At 31.4% G+C, this 19,656-nt stretch overlaps 1 protein-coding gene across 28 annotated transcripts in view; it reads left to right on the top strand.

Moving 5' to 3' along the window:
• The window catches only part of CaMKII (Calcium/calmodulin-dependent protein kinase II), a 111,505-nt gene that overhangs the window by 50,005 nt on the left and 41,844 nt on the right, over positions 1 to 19,656 (top strand). For 19 of the 28 annotated variants that reach the window (XM_011060828.2, XM_011060825.2, XM_087413252.1 and 16 more), the window contains exons 4-10: positions 3,998 to 4,052; positions 5,599 to 5,737; positions 6,242 to 6,344; positions 9,070 to 9,248; positions 9,488 to 9,610; positions 10,089 to 10,172; positions 15,555 to 15,615. In XM_011060828.2, the coding sequence (XP_011059130.1) occupies positions 3,998 to 4,052; positions 5,599 to 5,737; positions 6,242 to 6,344; positions 9,070 to 9,248; positions 9,488 to 9,610; positions 10,089 to 10,172; positions 15,555 to 15,615 (744 nt within the window). The remainder of the gene's footprint in view (positions 1 to 3,997; positions 4,053 to 5,598; positions 5,738 to 6,241; positions 6,345 to 9,069; positions 9,249 to 9,487; positions 9,611 to 10,088; positions 10,173 to 15,554; positions 15,616 to 19,656) is intronic. The other 9 variants (XM_087413234.1, XM_087413251.1, XM_011060839.2 and 6 more) reach the window with 1 other exon arrangement.

Genomic DNA, 19,656 nt, shown 5'->3' with positions numbered 1-19,656 from the left:
TACATTTTAAAAAATGATGTAAATTTCTTATAAAATTTCTTTTATTTTATTTTCATTTTTTAAAATTTATTTGTTTGGAACTTTATTTTTGGAATTTTCTTTTTTATTTAATTAATTTTTCGTCATTTTTAGAAGGATTTGAACTTGCAAATGTAATCGCAGTGAGAACATTAGCGTCGCACACACAGCTATGTCGAGGTGTGGCTTTGAGGATCGATACTTGTGTTAGTTCTCTCTCTTTCTCTTTCTTCCTTTCTCTGCCTCCCTTTCTCTTTCTCTCTTTTTCTCTCTTTCTCTCCTTTTGCTTTCCTTCTCTCTTGCTATTATTATCGTACCATCAATTTTTTCCATTATCGCTGCATTAAAAAAAGTCATGCGTATTTATGTAATATTCTATTTCTCAAAATGATCAAAGCTTCTTAAAGTAGAAAATTGTTAATGAATTTTTTCAAATCATTTTTTATTTTTGATTCTTTCTTTCCACAAGGCTGCAAAATGTTTTTATAAAAGTATAAACTTTTTCAAGTAAAAACTCTTGTCAATAATATTCGCTTTAATATTCGAACTCGTTTTTCTAGTCATATCTTGTAAAATCGAAGAAGGGATCACAGAGTGAAAAGATGGATTCCGATCCCCTTTTCTCCAGTTCTCTCTTCTCATAGTCCCGCGAATGATTTGAAAAGGCTGCAGATGGAAAGATGATATTCATGTGAATTTAGAACACGCAGTACTTCGACTTGCAACTCGCAATCAATAATCGAAATATTCTTTGAATCGATATAACGATGGAAAATATTTATTTGCAAATTAAACGCGAAATTGGATATAAGTGTGTGAAAAATATGAAAATAACTATAAAAAGAAATTGATAAAAGATAATTATAAGCGAAATGGTATAATATTGTACAGAATTGGATATATTATGTAATTAAAGTATAAATTGTTTATAATTAAAGAGCAAAATATAATGGCTATTATTATATAAAGTAATTTAAAAATTGTTTTTTTAAATTAGTATAGGTATAAAATAGGTATAAATATCTTTTTTTAACGTACACTTTGATAATGTTTATTTTAGTTTTCTTCTTTTATTTCAGATTTCCGTTTAGATTTTATTGAATCGAACGCGATATAAGAAAAAGAAAACCCGGTTCTTTATAGTCTTTTGATTCTTCTAAAAATAAAAAGTGCGAGGGAAGTGTAAAGTTGTAGTCAACACAAACTTAAAATGTGTTCTACCTGTTTGTTTAATATTAATTAAATTTATTTATATTGTTATGAAATTTGTTACGTTTCTTTTGTCAATGATAAATACCTATACGTAACGTATTTATAACAATGTATACACATAAAAATGTCACGTATTTTAGATCATACCGATTAGTCTTAATACTATATATTGTTATGCAGTCTTTTTATTTATTGAGTTTTTTATTTACTGGAATTCTTGTGCTGAAATTTATTTTACGTTTTATCTTATTCAATGAATGTTTATCAGATATAATGAAACTGGAAGACGAATCTATCATTAATGTCAATTGTATTAAAAGTATCGATCATAATTACTGGTTTTCGTTTGCTGGCAAGATTTTGTGTCAAAGCGAGTTATCGTATTAACGCTGCGCGTTTACTATAAAATAATACTTCTGTCAAGAAAAGTTTTGCTCTCATTATGGCGGTATAGCAACCCAGTTCGTTGATCGATCTCGAAAAGGTACGCATAGAGGACAGCGCATTGCGGCGAAAATGCTGCCGAATAGATAAGACAAATGAAACTATGTTAGTGAAGGATAGAGCAAATCGAATTTTTCTTAAAATCTTTTAAAATATTTGGAAATAGTAATATTTCACTTCTATTAATTTTTTAATTATCTATATCTTATAATTATTATATATTGCTGAGTAAATAGGAATGCAAGCTAAAATATCAATAAATTGGAAATTTATTTGACTAAATCGTTTTTTTCAACAGACATCACAAATTTAAGTTAATTAGAAAAAGTTTGGAGTTTTCAATTTTATTTGAGTAGAGATTAAAATTCTATTTTTTTGCTTATTGTTGACATGTTGCTATACAAAAGATACGAATGTCTTGTGTTTATACTTGAACCTCGCCGACAACTTTTGTAATAAAGAAAACTCGTGTATTCATTAAGAAGCCGGATTATCTTGAGTTATTTAGCACGTAAAATAGCGTCTCGGCGTCGTGGAAGATTTCTTCGTGTCATTCGACGCATATCAATCGAGAATGATTCTTTGTATAATGAATACAGAGAAAAACATGTCATTGTATGAGTCATTGAATGACTTTTCGCGTATAAAAGAATAGGCCATGTCTTCATTTGACTTTGATTAAGCTCGAAGCGGAGCAAACTGCTTCTCGAATTAAAAGGGCGAGAGAAGAGTTCTTTCATTGACTTTAGTATACATGTAATTGTAGCAAATGCTGTTTAAACATTATACAAATGATTTTCTCGTACTCGAAAATTGATCTCTGTTTTGTAGTCTTCGACTTTATATGTCCAATATCCGTGTGAAAAACTATTTATTGCACGACCTAAATCTATTATACACAATTCGTGGTTCTATTTTAATTTACCGTATTACAAAATTGATTATTCGCTCTCTCTCTCTCTCTTCTATGTTATAAATCTTTAACACAAATATATTTTTTATGTATTTAATAAAAAAATTAATTAAAATAATGAACGAAAGATTAGACGCAAAATAATTTTTTATTTTTGTTTTTAATATACGTAGCGATAAAATTGATATTAAAAGAGAATATGATAGGATATTTTGAATATAATTGATAAATATATTTTAACAATTACAGATAATTTATCTTATTTGTCTTTACTATGCGCATTTTCATTATCCAATTATACAATTTAATTGCATCTTATTCATGATAAATGTTATAGTAAGCGACACTCTTTTTTACTTATATTCTTGCACATCCTTGAATTGAGTGGAGTTGAATCTAGTCGCTGTAAATCGAGTGCAATTGTTTGCCTAGTGTCGTGCGGACCGTTAGGCAAGTTAATTGACGACAATCGTTCTTCAAGAAGGCATCAGTTTGCATGATGATTATATTGTTCAGTAACAGTAAAGTGAATAATATCTGATGAGATAATGCCGTTACGTTTCCATTTGATAATATTGGACTCAACGATTTCGGATATCACCAACATACAGCAGTGTCGACTATCACGTTCATGAAATCTATATAACTTGTTAGGAATTGTCATTAAACTTATGGCACGCAAACTTGTGGAATTTAAACGGAGAAAGCTACAACTTGTTAGATATTGTCATTAAGCTTATATGGCACGCAAACTCATTGTTTAATGATATTGTTCTGCGGATTCAACCATTTCGGATATTACCGGCATGTAGCATCGATTATCACGTTCGTGAAACCTACATCATGTTAGGAATTGTCATCAAGCTTATGGCACGCAAACTCATGAAATTTAAATAGAGAAACCTTTACGATTATACACTCTGGTGTCGTCGATAATCGCAATCTCGATCAGCGTGGAAATGAATTTCCACGTTTCAATTGTGAAAAGTTTGATCGGATGTGCGCAATGCGGCAATCCAAAACTTGCTGGTGCAAAATTTAAATATGAGAGAGAAAGAAAAGAAAAAGTAAATAAAATATGAAATACAAATAAACAGTAGACATATGTATATAGAATTATGCATAATTATACAATATTACATTTGAAATATCAAAACTTTTTTTAAAATCTTATTCGTTAAATAAATTTTATTAAATTTTAACAAATAAAATCATGATAAATGAAAGAAAGTATAAAATAAAAATATACTAAAGAACAAATTTCTATAATAACATTTCGTTTCTATCATTGGTCCTTTTGTAGGATCCACTTAAAATATAAACGCTTAAATATAGGTAGATTCATTTAAAATACAAAATTGTAATAAGTACTTTCACAAACTTGACGTCTTGTCATCCTCTCTGTTACAGTGAGATTACATGACAGTATACAAGAGGAGAATTTCCATTATCTTGTCTTTGATCTGTAAGTATACCAAATTGTTATTTCTGACTGTTAAATGTTAAATTAAATTTTTTTATGTGTTTCTTGTGTGTTCTCTTCGGTGAGATTAAATTGGTTTTATAGAACTCGAATGGTAGTAATTGAAATCTCGAATGATTGTAATGACGATGCACAATTTATACAATTTATTTTAATGGCATTTCTAATATTTAATGTTTTCAGAATTGTATCACTTGTCATTAATAGTTAATCGATTGTTAATCAATTGTAAATCATATATGTGTGTCTTCATCTGATACGTAAGGAGAAGAAAGTATTGTAATCGGCGTTATTTATTTGTAAAAAATTACAATTATTATTTCATTTATATGAGAAGATGAAATATTATTATTTTAAAACAGAATAATTCAAAAATTTACTATTTTTTCTAAAGACCGAAAATTATGTCTATCTCTTTATTTTAAAATTTTTATATTTTCGATCAAAAAAACGCAACCATGTTGGGAGCACTTGATACGATTGAGCTGACAATAGACGCGATTCTCGAATCATCGGTCTGTATTCAGAACGCGCTTGTAACAATGTTAACGCGCATTTAGCATACAATTTACATTACATATGCTATACAGTTTCAGAAATAAAAGCGCGCATTTATCGATCAAAGCGCGTACTGAATACGGGTCATCACGTTCATCTATTAGTCTCGATTCCACTAACAGGCTTCTAGCAGCGGCGAACAACAGCGAGCCAATTTGTGAGCTCTAATTGCATCAAGTAGATACCAATCTGTGGCCTTTTAAAATCGTCAGCGATCTACGCACGAGTCAAGAAAATATCGCGCCTAATTTAATTTCCGCGCGAGAATATGCGCGACCACTTCGTTACGTTTAGATTTGTAACGTTAATTTACCGTATATACCATAAATCTCGTTTCTCCTTCTTGCCATGTGACAACGATATGACTTTGCTACTTTGCCACGTCGTCTGCAATTAATCTACAGGTTACAGAGGATTTAATTTCATCTATTCGTCTTTTGCTCAACTTTTTATTGACATGGCACGCTATTTTTGGTTTCGTCTGCCGAATGTTTAATATTCAAGCAGCTAATTATTTTTAATTCTATATATATATATATATGCACATACACACGATATATTGTATTACAGTTCTTTCACCGTTTTTATCATTTTTCACGCAGAAATTTTCTTTCAACTGTCAATTCACGTATAATTTTCTCTGGTAAATTTTATTGTTATCATTCGACTGTAATGTAGGTCTGTTGTATTTTAATATAATAGCTACCTTTAAATACTAATCAAGGAGATTTTACTTATACAATGTTATTAGCGCCGAGACACTACTGTGCCTCCAGATAAGATAAATCTTGCTACTTTTTGCACAACAAATTCGAATACAAGCGGTATCGCGAGAACACGCTTATGTTATATGAAGCATTTACGAAAATTCACGCTACTTTTATTTCCTGGGTTAAACGTCCCGCTACTTGGTGATATTACTTTACCACGCGATCTCGCGAAATGGAATTGAAACGTAAAACGCTTACAGAGTCACCGGCGGAGAACTGTTCGAGGACATCGTCGCCCGGGAATTCTACAGCGAGGCGGACGCCTCGCACTGTATTCAACAAATCCTGGAAAGCGTTCACCACTGCCACCATAACGGAGTTGTGCACCGGGATCTGAAAGTACGTAGAGAAAAAGGGTCGAGTTGCTACGAAAGGGTGAGCGTGCTACGCGAGTTTGTAGGGCCGAACGTTGAAATAAAACGAGAACACTGCGAACACCTGCAGCGCGGTCTATCCTTTCACAATGCACTTCCGTCCAATGCTTCATCTACCTTTCGCGATTTGCATGGGATATTTCAGACACTCTAAAATGTACGATAATAATAGAAGACGGTATTTTCAATCGTGTTCTCGATCAGAACTTAAAATTCACCGACATTTATCAATTTTCAGAATTCAGTAACTCTCTAATTTAAAATCACGTTTTCTATTAATTCCAACGAGGATATATATATTCCGTCTATTTTAATGTCAATGAAATCATGCGGAATGCTCGAATCTTATTCGAGTTTAATTTCAATCGAAATTTTGAGTTAATGAAGAGTTAATGAGTATCGACTCGATGTCGAGCATTTAACGACGAATTTTGTTTTGTCGACGGATCTGTGCCGTTTTCTGTTGCAGCCCGAAAATTTACTCCTCGCGAGCAAGGCGAAAGGGGCGGCTGTGAAATTAGCAGATTTTGGTCTAGCGATCGAGGTGCAGGGTGAAGCGCAGGCATGGTATGGTAAGTTGACCTATTTTTTCCGGTGAATTAATCCACTGAAACTTACACTTTGTCTTCACGTGTTGGTCTAGTTCTAACGATGATCGAAACGACCGTCGACCGAGCCACGCAAATAACTTGCAGGAATCTTTATAAGAAATTTCTCGCGGGAAGAGAAGCGTGTGTCATTTCGCAATTCTTTCATGGTATTCAACTTTCGTTCGATAACGCGAATTTTCGATCTTTTTTTTTTTTCGCAATCGGATGAGGACCGTTATGAAAACCGTTAGTTATCCACAAAAGTCAGGACAGAAATATAAAAAAAGAAATATAAAAAAAAATGACACATTGCGTTGAGAGATCGAACAATTTCTTTAATATAAGCAAAATAATTGAATTCACGAAATACCGTGGCTCAAGTTGCGAATTTATCCGACACTGTAATTTACAAGTGAAACTTAGTTTTCGTTCTCCGTAGTCTTCGTTCAAATATCGTTACAGTTGCAACTTGCATTTATATATTCTTCGTATCATATAATATATTATTTTCTTACAATAACACGTTAGGATTAGCGTATTGCAAGAAATGTCAATGATATATCGAAAAATTATTGCAAACTTATTTTAATAGAAACACTATTTTTTTTTATTATAGAAGAGTATCTTTCTCATATTTTATTTTATTTCTTCTTTGCGTTTTTTTTCACATATTTCCTTCGAGTATCTTTTTTTAACGTATGTACATCTCTCTGTCAATATTCGCTCGAGTGAGGAAAGTAAAAAAAAGATATGGACTGGAGTCTTATTGTTAAAATATATATATTTCGAAGAATTTCGGTATACTTCATTTTAAAATCTTAAATCTGTTCTTATAAACTATTTCGCGCTGCTGTTCGCATCAACTGTGCGAGCCGTGAACTTGAATCTTTCTGTCTACTTTGTGCCTTGTCCATTTGATTTACATACATTGTGCACTCAGATGTCTATACAAGCCAGCATATTTGCGTGCCAGCCAGTTGGCTACTCGTTTTGTTCTTCTTTATGCAAAAATACGCGTGGGGAAAATTTTCTGATAGCACGGTGAATTCTTCTGCGCATGCAGGCATTTCCATAAAGAAACTTCTGCTTGATTTTACATTCCTTATCGAATTTGAAAACAATCTTGCAGAAAATTTTGTCTCAAACGTTTATTTGCAGTGTGTATCTTCTGTGATATTTAATGTCAAATATCTTGAACATTTACATATAACACTCATCACTTAAATTCACGTTAACGTTTACACGATTTAATTGCTTTAGATTTTATTTTGCCGATTTGGTAAGTGCTTGAAATTTTTACTTTATTATTTTAAAAAATTATGGAATAATGTTTTTAAGACACTTCGTTTATTCTGATGGACCAGATATATGGATACAATTCCGTGTCCTAACAACACTTTTTCACTTCTCACTTTTATCGCCGCAATTGATTTTTTTTCTCGACCTGATGCTGAAAATATACACGCACTGTAAATTCGTCAAATTTATGTCAAAAATTATTAATATTATTCCAACGCATGGAAATTACATAGCTTGGCAAGGCAATTAAAGCGCAAAAGAATAAAAGACACAAAAATGGATAGTTTAATACAATTGAAATATATTGTTCGTAAAATCAATATTTATTTAATTATAGTTTTGTACAGAGCGATTATTTATTGGATAAATGAAATATATATAAATGGTCACGTGAAGAATAAAAATTTTCAATTCAAAAGAAATGTCACTATAGTTTTTACAAGCAGATTTCTCTGTACCCTTATAATCTTGACGGTAATCGTATTATTTATTTTTCCATAAATTTACTAAATATTTGCGAAAACATTTTTAGCGAATGGTTAACAAAATAATACGTTGAGCAAAATAATAAAGAGTTTAACGCGATCATTGACAGAATATTGCCGAGGGCAACCATAGACGATCTAATTGCGCAATTGTGCTTTTGTTGCGTCAAAGCACGACTGGCTACAATCATAACGGTTATGCAACGACGGTGTATGCTTATTGAAAATTAACGTGGCAAAGCGCGATAAAATCACCAATGTAAAATTTAAAAAATATACTGACCGAGTTCTCACGCATAGCAGAATTGCGTTTTTCGCATGTCATTAATAGCAAAAATTTTACTGCTCTTTTATTTTTTTTCACTATTATTATTTATACAATTTTTGATACACATTGTTTGAAGGAATAAATTTTGCGTATCGTAAAATAAATATTTACTAGCTTTCGTAGCCACATATGAGCCACAAATCTAATATCTAATCAACGAGCGAAAAATCTGTAATTTATGTTACAATAGACACTATCTCGCGTAGAGATATGCTTTTTTTCACACATCATAGTGATTATTAATTTATTAATAATCAAATTATTTAAATATACATATTTTAATGACAACTGATACACAATAACATGCATCGATTATCGCCATCGATTATCTAAATTACCAATATTATAATATAAGAATGTCATTTCCTCAAAAATTTTCCAACTTATTTATTAATAAATCAACAATCAAACACACAAAAACGTAATAAAAGTTTACGAGCGACTGTCGTGTTTGCTTTCCGAATAAGGAGAATTAATTGAGATGAGAGATAATACTCGGGACGTGAGTTCGCGCACGTAACGCCCTGATCCTTTCGATCCTTCATACGATGTCGTGTCCTTCAAATGGGAATGTATCGAAATTATTGATAAAAAGGTTTCGCTGGAACGCCCGGCTACCTCAGCCCGGAGGTGCTGAAGAAGGAGCCATACGGAAAACCAGTCGACATATGGGCGTGCGGTGTCATACTGTACATCCTTCTGGTCGGTTATCCACCCTTTTGGGACGAGGATCAGCATCGGCTCTATGGACAGATCAAGGCCGGATCGTACGATGTATGTATTATACGATTTATTCAGCTTCTTTTAGCCAACAACTTTTTATACCAACATTTGCTAAACTTGAAGAAAAACGATGCGTTAAAGAAATAATTTATTTTTTGAAAAAAATTCTATATATTAAATTTATCAAAAACAACACTTTCTGTCGATTTTTTACAGTAACTTGTGTAATTGTCTCATTTTCTGTGTATAAAGAATTATGATTAACGTTGTTACGTTTGTTTCGTGTATAGTATCCGAGTCCAGAATGGGACACCGTCACGCCGGAAGCCAAGAACCTTATCAATCAGATGCTGACGGTGAATCCAGGAAAGAGGATCACTGCCAGCGAGGCACTGAAGCATCCATGGATCTGCGTAAGTTTATCTTATCGAGGCGAACAATTTTGTTCAAATTTATATTACACGTTTATATAATTCAGAGAATAACTTAATCATATTAGAATATTAAATCATATTAGATTATTAGCAACGAGATCTTATTGCACGCGAGTATTGCATTTTTATGTGATACGTAATGTATCGTACGTCACATGTATATATGCAATTTAATACATTAAAATATGGTAGTTATTAAATTGACTAGATTAAAAATGTATATAGATTGATAAAATAACGAGATATACATATATACTTCTATCGATAATAATAACGCAAGTCAAACAATCGTTTGTTTTTTTTATATTCTCAAGCATTATTATTCATGTTGACATAGCTTGTCTCTTCTCTGCATAGAATTTTATTTTTAGCGAAACTTAAGATTTAATCTCGAATAACTTGAATCATTCTCTTCGAACGATGCCTGATATCGTTTCCTGTTTACTTTGTGTTTCAGCAACGTGAGCGTGTTGCATCCGTGGTGCATAGACAAGAGACCGTGGATTGCTTGAAGAAATTCAATGCAAGGCGCAAGTTAAAGGTGAGTTTCTCAAAAGTTTTGTTCCATGTATACGTTTATTCAATATGATTGATTACATATCATTGCCTTAAATTTCACTATATCTGCCTGACAATTATACAATTTCGGGATTTTCCATTATGAATTCGTGGTTTGTTATTTAAATGGCTCGATTATTTCAGAAAACCAGTTACTGGGCAATAAATGAAAATACATTTTTCTGTTTGCGTGAAACAGTAAAATTTAAAATAAAAACTGGAACTTTTCATGAATATTACGTGAATTTAAGTGTTTAAAAATATGAAATACATTTATACTCATTCGGATAAACAATCGTTTTGTTATCTTCCGTAATTTTACTGTTTCCGATGTTACATTTGTCTTAATTAGTAGTCGGATTGTATTCGATTCAAATAATCGTTAAATTACGAGATAAATGGAAATTGAAATTCGCAAGAGGTTCATTTCGAGAAATATATATAGGTATAGGAATGGTATAGGTACGAATATAGGCTTTTATGAGAGTTGTCGAGAGATTTGTCGAAATTTGTTTGATTCGCGATTATCAATTGCTAATTTTATAGTTCATGGAAATGTATGACAGTAATCGCGCCGTAAATTCTCATTCTCGCCTGCCGCAAAATCTCATATATTAGCTCCGGCCATTTACAAATGCAAATTCCATTATGTCCGCTTATCACATTGCGGTCTGGATTGCGTTCGCGCAGAGTTGCGGATGTTAGTAACATCTGTAAAATTAGAACATCATGACGCATCGTGGCCGGAGGTATTGTAAATTCTTATCAATTCTTTCTCGGGAGGCATCGTCAATTTCGCGAAATATACATTATATAACGTTTCAAGAAATCTGCTAAACTTGTTAAAACGTAAATCATATATGTGAAAAATATCTCAAAGAAGAAGAAATTTTGTATATAAAAAAATTTTATTTTTTGCAATGACATAGTTCTGTATAACATAGTTCTTGTATAACATAATTCTTTTTTTATTAATGAATAATTAATGAAAATTGTAACTTTTATCTATTTATGGTCTCAAGATTTAGTATACTAACAAGATTAGTGTACTAATATTTCAATGTCAAAAGTGATTTATGATTTAGAGAAGTAATTGAAAAGTGAAAAAAATTAGTGAAGAGTTTCGAAAATTTTTAAAACAAAAGCTGATAAGCTGTCGATTCGATCAAGGATCGATGATGTCTCCCTACCTAGTCCGTTCCTACGGCACTGTTCAACAAGTCACTGACGATTAAACGATGGCACGCATCGAGCAGTACGACTCCACTTGTCGTTGCAATCGCCGCACTCTCGACGCGGTGTACGAGAGCAGAGAGTGCCGCTTTTGTATCAAAGCCACGTGTGTTATAACGTTCGTTCGCTGTTATCGAAATGCGTCGAAAACTTGAGGCACGTGCGAGGACAACGCGTATCCCTGTCAAAGGATTTCGATTTAATTGACTGTGAAACAGAATGCAAGAACTCCGCGAAACATTAAACGTTTGTAAAGATGGACATCGGGAAGAACGTGAAAAATTCAATTATCTCTTAAATTTCATTTGATTTCATTGATTTTATCGAGAATTAGCGTATAAGTGAGCAGTGCGATTTATAATATTTTTTTCAGTATAATTAATTCAGTATAATTTTTGTTCTGTGATGATTATATAGTTGTTGACATTTACAAATTTTTTTTTAGATACAGAATTTCTCAAACTCTAATAATTTTTTATAATAGATATATTTATTTTAATTGTCACTGTAATTTATTTCTTTAAATTCTTATTATATGTATTTTTTTTTGTCTCACGCTAAAGTTTTAAATTTTCGTATATTGTATTTGTATGTTGAGCTAGAAGTTTTAAAGGAAAATACATCTCAAATTTCATATTTCATATTTTAACAAAATTACGCGGGTTTTAATTAATTTTAATGTTCATAAAAATATTATATATTAATATTATATATTTAATCCAATTGTCTTTATTAAATGTGGATCACAAAGATTCATGTACCATTTGCTTTTTTAATGTAAAACTACATTTAGTTAACTACAGCAATGTTTATTTAATTGAAACATTGGTCTGTAAGAATTATATTCTTGTAAGTTACGAGCAGAATCGGATACACAATTTGCAATTTCAACCTATTTCTTCATGCTTACAGTCCCAATTGAACGATATAATCACGACAACACTCATAGTAGTCGTTCAATGTCCGAACAAAGCGCCAAGAAAACGTTTCATTATTTGATATGAACGACGACGTATGAACGGTTATTAAATGTCCAACAATAATGGCTCGCAATCGCGATTACACAACACGTGCACAAGTCTTATCGTTTGTGCATAATATTTGAATCGTATGGTTACTGTGGTTAATATGATAACATATGATTTATACAATTCAATAGCGTTTTTAATATTGAGAATAAAGTATGTTTCTTTGTAAACGAGGAAAAAAGTATTGGCTCTTGTAGAAAGATATTGATGTTTTAATATTAGAAAAATCTCGTTATATATATTATTTTGTAAAAATTTAATTAAATAATTTTTTTATGCGCGCGCGCGCGCGCGCGTGTGTGTGTGTATCGGTCGAATATTATTTTTGATATAAAATAATGAAAAGATATTAGGTATTACATTTGCCAAATGGATTTTCATGTCATTGAAAAACAACATTATTATAATGTTGTTTAATAATAGATAATTTTCATGCGTTCAGATGAGAATAATGCATTTCGAAACCGGGTCGAATTACATTAAAACTTGCTTCTCTCGCGAATGGTACTTGATATCGTTATCTTAATAATAGTCAACGATAGCAATCGATCAAGTTCATGTTCGTCTATACTTTTGCGTGACGTAATTATAATTGGGTACCTAGGTTAATTATATATAACATTTATTCAGTCACGATGATCGTATTTTTTTGCGCGAGGTTGCCTCTGTAAGAATCAAATATCACGGCAAACCAATTATCAAGCTCTTCCATAATGAAATGAATGAGTGGCCGGGAACGTCATAAGTATTTGAAAATTGTAATTTCAATAATACTACCAATAATATCTTGTTTCTTTTTAATTTTCATTTATAATTGTTCATTTATATTTTATAAAATAATAAAGACAAAATATAATTTTGAAAAAAATACTTCTTTTTTATATTAATTGACAAAAAATTATTTCATTGTTGAAATCGGTGAGATTGATGTGCAATCATATAATGATAGAATTATCTCTTTACATGGCGTGATAAAGATAGAAAAGTTTTTTTCCTCATGATTTTAACAACAATAATGATTTGATTTTGTCAATATTATGCAGTAATAATAGATAAGTCCATGTTTATATGAAACAGTATAATTAGAAAATTTTGTAATTTCTATTATAATTTATATTACTTGACTTGGAGAAATTGATAATGCGGTTTCTGTTTTGTCACAAAAGACAAATTACCTTATAATTATCAATTTATATTCATTATTAGAGACTCAATGAATTTTGAGACACTTACGTGATCTTGCTCTTCTATCGTGTTTCTTCAAATTCCAGTTTTATCGAAATCATAGTAGCGACCTCGCGTTAGAGACAAGTAATCAGTCAAGCACAGAAATGACGGGGACGTCGAAGCAACCAGCTGAATACTGATTAAATCCTGACTCATAAAAGTGCAAATGCCCAGTGAGGAAGTTTAATGACACTCTCCGCTTGTTCGTTCGTTTGTTCCCGCGCAGATTGAGACATGCGAGCACTGAGGAATAAATTTATATTGTGTAGACAATAGGAGGCAACCGTGTCTGAGATAATGAAATTTTAATCACTGTCAGTTTGACGTCTGGCAACATGCTATCATTCGCTTTAGCGTTAGGTACGGTGAAAGTATACGAATATCGATAATACGACATTTTCATGATATTTACATTGTGTTCGCTATATACAAGATGACATAGAATTATTTAGGACTGTGAAATATTCTATATATTAAGTATAAAACAACGTCCATCGATTTACATAGGTCGAATGATTTTCAATTAGCGTTCTCTGTTGCTCTATATATTTCTAAAAGTCTAATAATACGAGTAGAGATTGATATAGATCAAACGATGAAAAGAGAGAAATGTTTCAGTTTTTATATGTGAAAACGCTTTTATATTGTATCATGACAAAAACGAGATATCCATTTTAATATGGAATAGTTTGGTAACAAAAAGTAAAAATTAATTGTTTTACTTTTCTTCTAAAAGGATTACTATTTGTTTTTAATTCAATTATTGATATTATTATTGTTCGTCGTAATATTGTTAATTAATTTAAACGCATTAAAAAGTAAAAGTAAGTATGTAACTAATTATGCGCAAATTCGTAGTTACTAGTTTGTCTAACATTTAGTGTGATTAAGTTAGATTTATTAAAATTCCCAAAGAGGAAATAGAAGAGATAAAATTGCACTTTATGACTGTGAAATGTTGAGTTTGGTTTGAAATTTCCAAAGTATCTTCAAAAAAAAATAATTGTGACTAAGAGCGTAAAGATTTTCTTTTATGCAATTGCTGCCGTGTAAAAATTTGACTTAATAAAAACAAATTCCGGGATTAATGTAATTTTGTGACACTATTTAAAAGTTTGATAGTATTCTGCTCGTATAAGAGATGTAGATAATATTGATAAATATTCTCTATCAAGACTTTGTTATTTAATTAGTCGCGTAATTCGAATGTAAAACGGAAATGAGCAATGTTACTAATCGGGCGTGATTTGAAACAGACGGGCGAGATAGAATATCATTTCATTTCAGAGATAACAGACGTGGAATATCCGTTCGAACACATTTGCGAATCTCATCCGACGGACGGCCTTATTACATAAAGTTCGGCGACGCATCTCGAACTGTTTGCTATGGAACACAGTGAAATGTTGTCATTCTGTGCGACAATGTTCCCAACTTGCCGCGAATGTCACCAAGCTTGATGAAAGACGAGAGTTTACGAGTAAACTTCAACCCGAAACTCTCTGTATAATCATCCGACCTCACTCTTAAGGTCGCCTATCAGTCGCGGACTCGCTTGTCTGTGAATTATTAATTAAAAGCCTATCATGATGCGGTAATTTGAACTTTTGTCGGAAAAATATTTATCATAATCGTGCACACAATTGACTCCTATTGATCTTTTTAGATCAAATTATAATAAGCTTGATCTAATATTCTGTACAGGTGTATATAAATTTTATTTTTAACGTCTTTTTTTAATGCTGTTTTTATTTTTATACGAAAGAAAAAATGTACTGCCATTAAAAATTTTCTATCCTTTTACGTCATGTTTGTTTTACTTTATTGATGTTATCTGACCGCGAAAAGTAATAATCGTCCTTCCTTTTCGCTTTCAGGGCGCTATATTGACGACCATGCTGGCGACGCGGAACTTTTCCAGTAAGTATGATGCACAGGGTAAGTACCTCCGGCCCTCTTCAGCGCTCTACACGGACCACGACAGACAGTACTTTTATATCTTCCGTTAAACTTTACATCTCCATATCTCTGTATACATTCCTTCAACAACCCACCATAACAAAATTATCTCTCTCCTTTTTTCCTGTCGTTTATTCGTCTTGCACTCTCGTCACATAGAAAAACTATTCATCTGTCTTTTCGCTCTTTTCGAGAGGTGCTTTATAATGCAGTTGTGCAGTGTCGTCATTATTAAATACGTTATCTTACACCACTGTAACGCAATGACAAACTGTCAATTTTATCTTGACATTTATGAGGATTAATACAAAATCTTTTTGCACATTAAGTTTTCTATTGTATTGATATTTTTTTTTCTTTCTCGTAGAAACGACTGCAGAATGGAGCATCTGTGTATATCTTTGCTCGTGCACAGAAATAAATTAGAGCCCTATCTTTGACAACCCCTTGTATTAAATGATCGAAGGAGCGAGGTTGAGCAAGGAATTAAAAAGTTATAATAACAGCATGATGGTCATGGATAATTGACCGTATCGGTTATCCGAAAATTAAATGTCCATGCGGCATTTTCGTGGCTAATTAAGCGCTTATTAAACAAATAATCATATTTTATCCTCGCTCACTCGGCATATTGGTTATCACGATATGATGTTCATCCCTACCTATTTCGTATACTTTATATAGTCGATGCACATGGCTCGCACTTCATATCCTGCAAGGACTGTGGCACGTTACCCAGAGCGCAAGAATTTACAATTAGTTGTTTATATTGGATATATATATATATATATATGATTTATTTTATGTCGTATAACATAACTTATATCACTCTATATAACTCTCGTTATAAAGGCAAGCAACTATCCCAAATTTTAATCCTTTCGTTGCAGTATCATAATGTTTTTTTAAAGTTACTAGTAAGCAAAAATTGTAATTGTACATTGATCACTTTTATTGTATTTACGTAAACTATAAATGGTGCAAAGCAACATTTATATTAATAAGAAGATATGTTTATTGTTTATGAAACTGTTACCAGCATTCAAATGTTTATATATAAAGTGTATGAATAATGAAAGGATTAAGAAAATATGTATGTTTACAATTGAGAAGTAAGGTATTGAATTCCACGCACATACACGTTTCTTGCGAAACGAAAATTCTGGGTAACGCAAATTGTCGTCGCAGTGGACTCAAGCAGTTTTCTCTTTCATCGAATCGCCATCGTTATCATCCATTGAAAAATAATTTGATACAAGCTAGGCAAATCATTGGATTATCTTGTGTTTCTTCAGAACATTCTTTCAATCGCTATCGTAATCAATCGTTTAATCAATCGTTTATATCGTGAGTGATCATTTATCGTAAGAACTACAACAGCACTCAGGGATCTCTAGAAATTCAATAAAATTCAAATCCAGTTAGATCCACTGTGCATCCGCTTAAACATCTGTTTACAACAAATTTTATCGTCTACACAAAATTTTTCATTGAAAATCGCTTATCCGGAATTTTTTATTTATTTCAACAAACTTTTTGCCCAAGCTTGTAGGAATAATATCTACATAGAAAACGAAGTTATTAATACTGTTGTATTATCGAGATGTCTTCTCCATTATCATTAAAATTAGATTTTATAATTATTTTTTAAATCAATAATTAAAAAAAATTAGGGACACACATACTTGAATTAGAATTTTATGATTGGTAAAAAATGCAAATCTATACGCACATTTTATGTCCCGTATTTAAAATGGATAATAATTGTTTTATCTCGATGTTACTGGTTTTTATTCTCGAGAAAAACCGTACGTAACAAATGTAGGAAAACGTGAAAATAATCAGGCAGTCGTGTCGTCATAATAATGTTTAATATCTAAAAATTGAATTTAATCACTTATCATGACGCAAACGAGTAGCTTATACGAAATCTCTAACTGCACGGGTATTAAATTAATTACTACAAAGCTGGTAAGAGTCAGCGCAGAATAATCAATTAAATCAATTCGATTTATTTGTTTCAAAATAGACTACATCGATTATTTCTAATTTTCGATTATCGATTTCTTAATGTTGTGCGTTGTGAATCATGATTGGAACGAAGAAATTTTAATTAGAAAGATAATTAGGATAAAGAGATGAACCAATCGGAATTAAGATTTTGATAAAATAGTAACGCAACGCACACAACAATAACTGTATTATTAGAAATGATTTTATGATTGTGCAAAGAAAACGCGTAATTGTGTGCTAAATTGTGACTTTTAAAAATTAGATATATCGCGAATGTAAATATTTAGCGAAATTCTGGAAATTGAAAAGCTCTATGAAAGGCGAAAAAACTTCAACGGATCGAAACGAAAAATAGCTCAACTGTTTCGGTCCACTAGCGAGATTCCCTATGAATGACTGTACGTTTTATTAATGTTGATTATTTCCATATGTTTGTGTCAATGGTTTCCAAACTTTTCACTTTTTCATCTTTATAATTATATATCTTCTGTCTCTCTCATTTTTAGAGAAAAAGAGAGAGAGAGAGAGAGAGAGAGAGAGAGAGAGAGAGAGAGAGAGAGAGAGAGAGAGAGAGAGAGAGAGCGAGAGACAGAGAAACAAGCAAACGTATTGAAAAGATTTTTTCAAAGGTTAGATAAATAATGGAAAAGTATTTACAGTTCTCTAATTAATATATGGAGTACAGAAAAATTCATTCACAATTAAAATTACAGAAACAACTGTTTAATTTTTCTTTTCTTAAATTAAATTAAATATATCAATCATTACACTTAATATATTTTCAAGTTTAATATATCATCTTTTTTCTGAAAATATTTTTAGTTTGGAAACTTTTGATCATCGGATTGGACACAGCCCTAAATTTAGACCAAATTGCGCTTTTTGACTCTTATTCGTGCTAAAATATATTTGACATATTATATAATAAATGTTTGGAAAATTAAAATTAGTTTTTAGATACCATTGATGTCGATTTATATAAAAATATTGGACATTACATAGATCATTGTTGTATTCTTTAAAGTTTGATAATAAATTATAATACATTGTTAGAAATGTATATATAAATGTATATATAAAATGTATATATAAATAATCATTAAGTATGAATAAAATTTAAGAAAGTTGTACATTTTATAATTTATGAAACATACATTTAAATTTGAATGAACAATATATAAATATATAAATATTTAAATTTGTATTTTTACGAAGTACGTATAATACGTAAATTAGCAAATTATTACAAAGGTAGTAAAATATATGTAGAAATTACAAATTGAAAAAAAAGAAGGAAATTTTTTTAAATAAGCACTCTCAGCTGTGATTTGTGCTGCATCAGTTTCAGTTTTTACATAAAAATGAATCTACTCTTTTAAGAGACGAGTGCGAATATGGGTCATTATAGGCATTGCATATATGCATACATATATGTATATGTACACATCTCGCTACTATTTGCTCGAATAGCGTAAATACATGCGGATTCGTTCCACACCCGTAATAGTTGTTTGACAGATAATATGTCACGTTATGTATGGCATATGCATCTATACATATATGTATGTACATATATAGGTACGTATATGTATAGACAACCGAAGAATATCCCTAGAGTGTGCCTCGACCCTCGCCCCTCGCCCCTCGCCCCTCGCCCCTCTTTTTAGATTGACAAGTAGCTAAGCATCTTGCATTAGTAGATTCGATGATACACGTGTACCATATATCTGTATAACACACGTGCGTTTTATCTTTTACAATCGGTGTTAGAGTATGTACATATACGTGTCTATGTCTATTTTTGTAATTTTTAATGATATTTCAAGGATATGCTCACATATTTATATAGAATGTCGGGAGTAGTTTGCGTAGTTTGTCGCGGATTGTTGGATTAAACAATTACACAAATCGAAGATTATTTTGAATCGAGAATTTACATGATACTGAAAAATTCTGCGATATCCTTAGGCCTGAATAACTTCCTATTGTGACAAAAAATTAATTTAT

The sequence above is a fragment of the Acromyrmex echinatior genome, chromosome 14 (genome assembly GCF_024713525.1).
Source record: "Acromyrmex echinatior isolate Ae372 chromosome 14, ASM2471352v2, whole genome shotgun sequence".
Taxonomy (NCBI): Eukaryota; Metazoa; Arthropoda; class Insecta; order Hymenoptera; family Formicidae; genus Acromyrmex; species Acromyrmex echinatior.
This window is presented reverse-complemented; position numbering and strand designations above follow the sequence as displayed.